We start from the raw sequence: 3,102 nt of genomic DNA on the forward strand, positions 1-3,102 counted from the left end.
TACCGGTTCCATCTGCCCATCTCACCAGCCCAGAGGCAAAGGGAGGCACCACCTTCACGGCAGCACCGGACACCTGAGGAGGAATTTCCAGGCAAACAGGAGTGTCCCAGGCACAGGGATAGGGGCTCAGCCAGCTTTTGGTGCCCGACTGCAGCCATGCGACTGAGCACCACCATTACAACCCATCAAAAAATTGGACGTCAGGGTAACAGACCCTTTCACCAGATGTTTAGGTCCTGAGCACGTAACAGCTGGAAGCCACGGGAAGGGAGCGTGTGGTGACACAAGGCACTAGGCAGAAGGGCAATAGGTGGGATGTCTCAGTACCTTCAACAATCCAAGGGATGGTTGTTTCTACATGGCAAATAAACGGAGCTCCAGAGTCCCTCCTCCAGGCCTGCCTGGTCCCAAACCCGGGCCAAAGGCCCTCACTTGCCTCGTGCTGACTGTCAGGATGTCGCTGATGTTGGAGAAGAGGTGGTGATGCTCCGTCTGAGTCATGGTCTCCTTCAGCTCCTCCGACCTCATGAAGTGGCACACCAGGACGCTCAGGCTGTGCATGTAGGAGTACTCAGAAGTGATGATCTCAAACATTGCCTGAAAAAAGCAGGGCAGTGAAGATGTAACACCACCAACTGACTAAACAAGGCAGTGAACTAAAACTTGCCTTATCTTATTTACATCCAGTTGGCACGAAGCCACTGCAAATGACTTTGCTCCAACAGTACGTCATTCCCTGTATCATCTCATGCATTGCCCAGCCTACACCAATAACTTCAGCGTGTCTTAGTACACTCCGGCATTAATAAGCCGCACAACTAAGATGTTTTCCCTTCCAGTGGCTATTTCCCATCAGCACCTGAAGGAGTTGCCTGGGTGAGCCCTCCCAATGCCGCCCAGCCCCAGAGCCGCTGGAAGCAGGACGGGGGAGCTGAACCCGAGGCTGAGCCCCACACGAGAGGGCTGGGTCGGACACAGCCACCCGTGTCCCTGCTGCCTTCGGCATTTATGCTGCACTCCAGGGCACATTTACGGTTCTTCTCACCTCCTGCCGTTTGCGCTCTTCGGGGGATATCTTTTGCAGGATGCCCATTTCCAGCACCTGTGGGCAAGAGGCTGGGATTAGCGGACGCCTTGGCCACCGACCGACAGTCCTTGCACGCCCTCTAGTGCGGTCTGGGGCTGGGCCCAGCCCCTCACAACCCACCACCCATCCCACGGCAGCATCTCCCACCGCAGCATCTCCCACAGCTCCGCAACCCAGGGCCGTCAGCTGGTGCTGCTCCGCAAGAGGGGATTATTCTCCCCAGGGGACAGCAGGGAAAGCCCCGGTCCCCAGCAGGAGCAACCGCCTTCCCCCCATCTGCGGGCGAACCTCGCACAAGCACAACCGCAGCAGCTTCGCCAGCACCTTGACGAGCCCGGACAGGAACCTGCGTGTCCCAGCCAGGGCTGGACAGCCCCAGAACATCCCACTAATGCTGCAGAATTACCCACTCACAGCTCGTTCGGCAGCTCAGAGAGCTTTTAAAATACACGCAGCTGTGGCTGCAAGACATCATGAGCATGGGAGCAGCCCGTGGTGAGGGCAAGCGGGGTCTTTTGGACCCTTGGGGTTGGGCTGCTGCCCCTACCTCTGGGAGCTGGCTCCAGGTCACCTGCACCGGGCGATAGCTCTGCACCACGATAGCAGCACCCAGTGGGGACGGCTCTTCTGGGATGGATTCCTCCAGCAAATCCTCATCTGACTCATGGCTGACGGAGTTCAGACCTCTCTCACGGATTTCCTGATACAGCTGGGGCTCTGCAGAGGAAAACACAGGAGGTCAGCGAAGCCTCTCCCAGCTGTGGCCCATGGCTTCCCTTCCCACCACCACCACCCTCACCCCATCGGTCAAGAGCCTTGCCACAGGGGCCAGCAAGCCAGGGCCAGCACCTCCCCATCGAGGTCGGATTTTGCACAACACCAATTAACCAGCAGCTCTTGCTCCCGACAGCTGCCCGCAGCCAGCTCGCCGCACAGCTCTCCCACGTGTGCCCGCAGCAACCCAAGCTGGGAGCTGGGCACGGCAGCAACCCGAGCGTATCACACCCCGGGGAGCGGGGCTGCAACGCTCCTCTTGCAGGTGGGGAAACGGAGGCACAAGCAATTCCCCCAGGCCAGGGACAAGCAGCAGCAGCCACAGCAAAGGGACTTCTAGGGATCTGCTTTGCTGAGAAGCGTCCCGGTGCTCTGCGAGGCAGAGGGAACACCGGAGCCGGTGCCCTTGGTAAGACGGGAGGCAGCACTCACGGTCCTTGAACGAGCCACCACGTTTCTCCACTCGTCTCCGCCCAAAGGTTTTCTGCAAGAGGAAGAAGAGGAGACACGCTGCAGTTGCTGTTTTTCTGTGGCCCTGGGAAGCATTTAGCTCCTTCAGGAAAGGGGAGAAGTTACCTGCGCGGCCAGTCAGCAAATACCACCCTGTTCATTCAGCCTGATTTTTGTCTGAGCTTTTGTTTGCCTTGCTGAAGTGACTCAGCTTTCACCTTGCGTTATCGGGGTCATGATCTAAACCATTTTGCAGTTACGCCGCTGCCTTTCACATCTATTTGTCTCACACCTGGACTTTGCCTGCACTGGAGTCTCCTACTCCCCAGACTTGCTTCGCCCATGTTTGTGTACAACCAACCGCCACCTCGCAGCCGCACACACCCGGCCAACCCCACCCTGCAAACATGTCCGCAGCCGCCTGCCGACAAGCGGGAGCCCCGGAGCAGCCAGTTACACTTCCCACAAAAGCCACATCAGCCATTTCCAGGCTCTCTGGGGACCTACAGCATCTGCTGGTGACACGCAGGCTTCCCATGGCAGTCACATCATCAGACTCAGTGAGCCCTGCCGGCTCCACGCCGGGCTCACACAGCTCTGTAACCACCAGGAGTTGCAGGAAAAAGGCTCTGCAGATCCCCCGGTAGCAGCTCATCATCAGGGGAAGCGGGGGCACAATCCCCATCCAAGAGCAACGGGGTGACAGCGGGCGCAAAACTCACCTTGTTCCTGCCGGGGCTGCGGGCAGGCAGGGCGCTGCCCTCCTCTGACACGGGTTTCAGCGAGGCGAC

At 58.6% G+C, this 3,102-nt stretch overlaps 1 protein-coding gene across 1 annotated transcript in view; it reads right to left on the bottom strand.

The window, feature by feature from the left end:
• The window catches only part of ARHGEF16 (Rho guanine nucleotide exchange factor (GEF) 16), a gene marked incomplete at its 5' end in the record, with an annotated part of 11,045 nt that overhangs the window by 6,771 nt on the left and 1,172 nt on the right, over window positions 1-3,102 (bottom strand). The window contains 5 exons of the mRNA XM_009704449.1: window positions 437-597; window positions 1,046-1,102; window positions 1,635-1,804; window positions 2,294-2,345; window positions 3,034-3,100. Coding sequence (XP_009702751.1) covers window positions 437-597; window positions 1,046-1,102; window positions 1,635-1,804; window positions 2,294-2,345; window positions 3,034-3,100 — 507 coding nt within the window. The remainder of the gene's footprint in view (window positions 1-436; window positions 598-1,045; window positions 1,103-1,634; window positions 1,805-2,293; window positions 2,346-3,033; window positions 3,101-3,102) is intronic.

Source organism: Cariama cristata, unplaced genomic scaffold (assembly GCF_000690535.1).
Source record: "Cariama cristata isolate BGI_N322 unplaced genomic scaffold, ASM69053v1 scaffold23827, whole genome shotgun sequence".
Taxonomy (NCBI): Eukaryota; Metazoa; Chordata; class Aves; order Cariamiformes; family Cariamidae; genus Cariama; species Cariama cristata.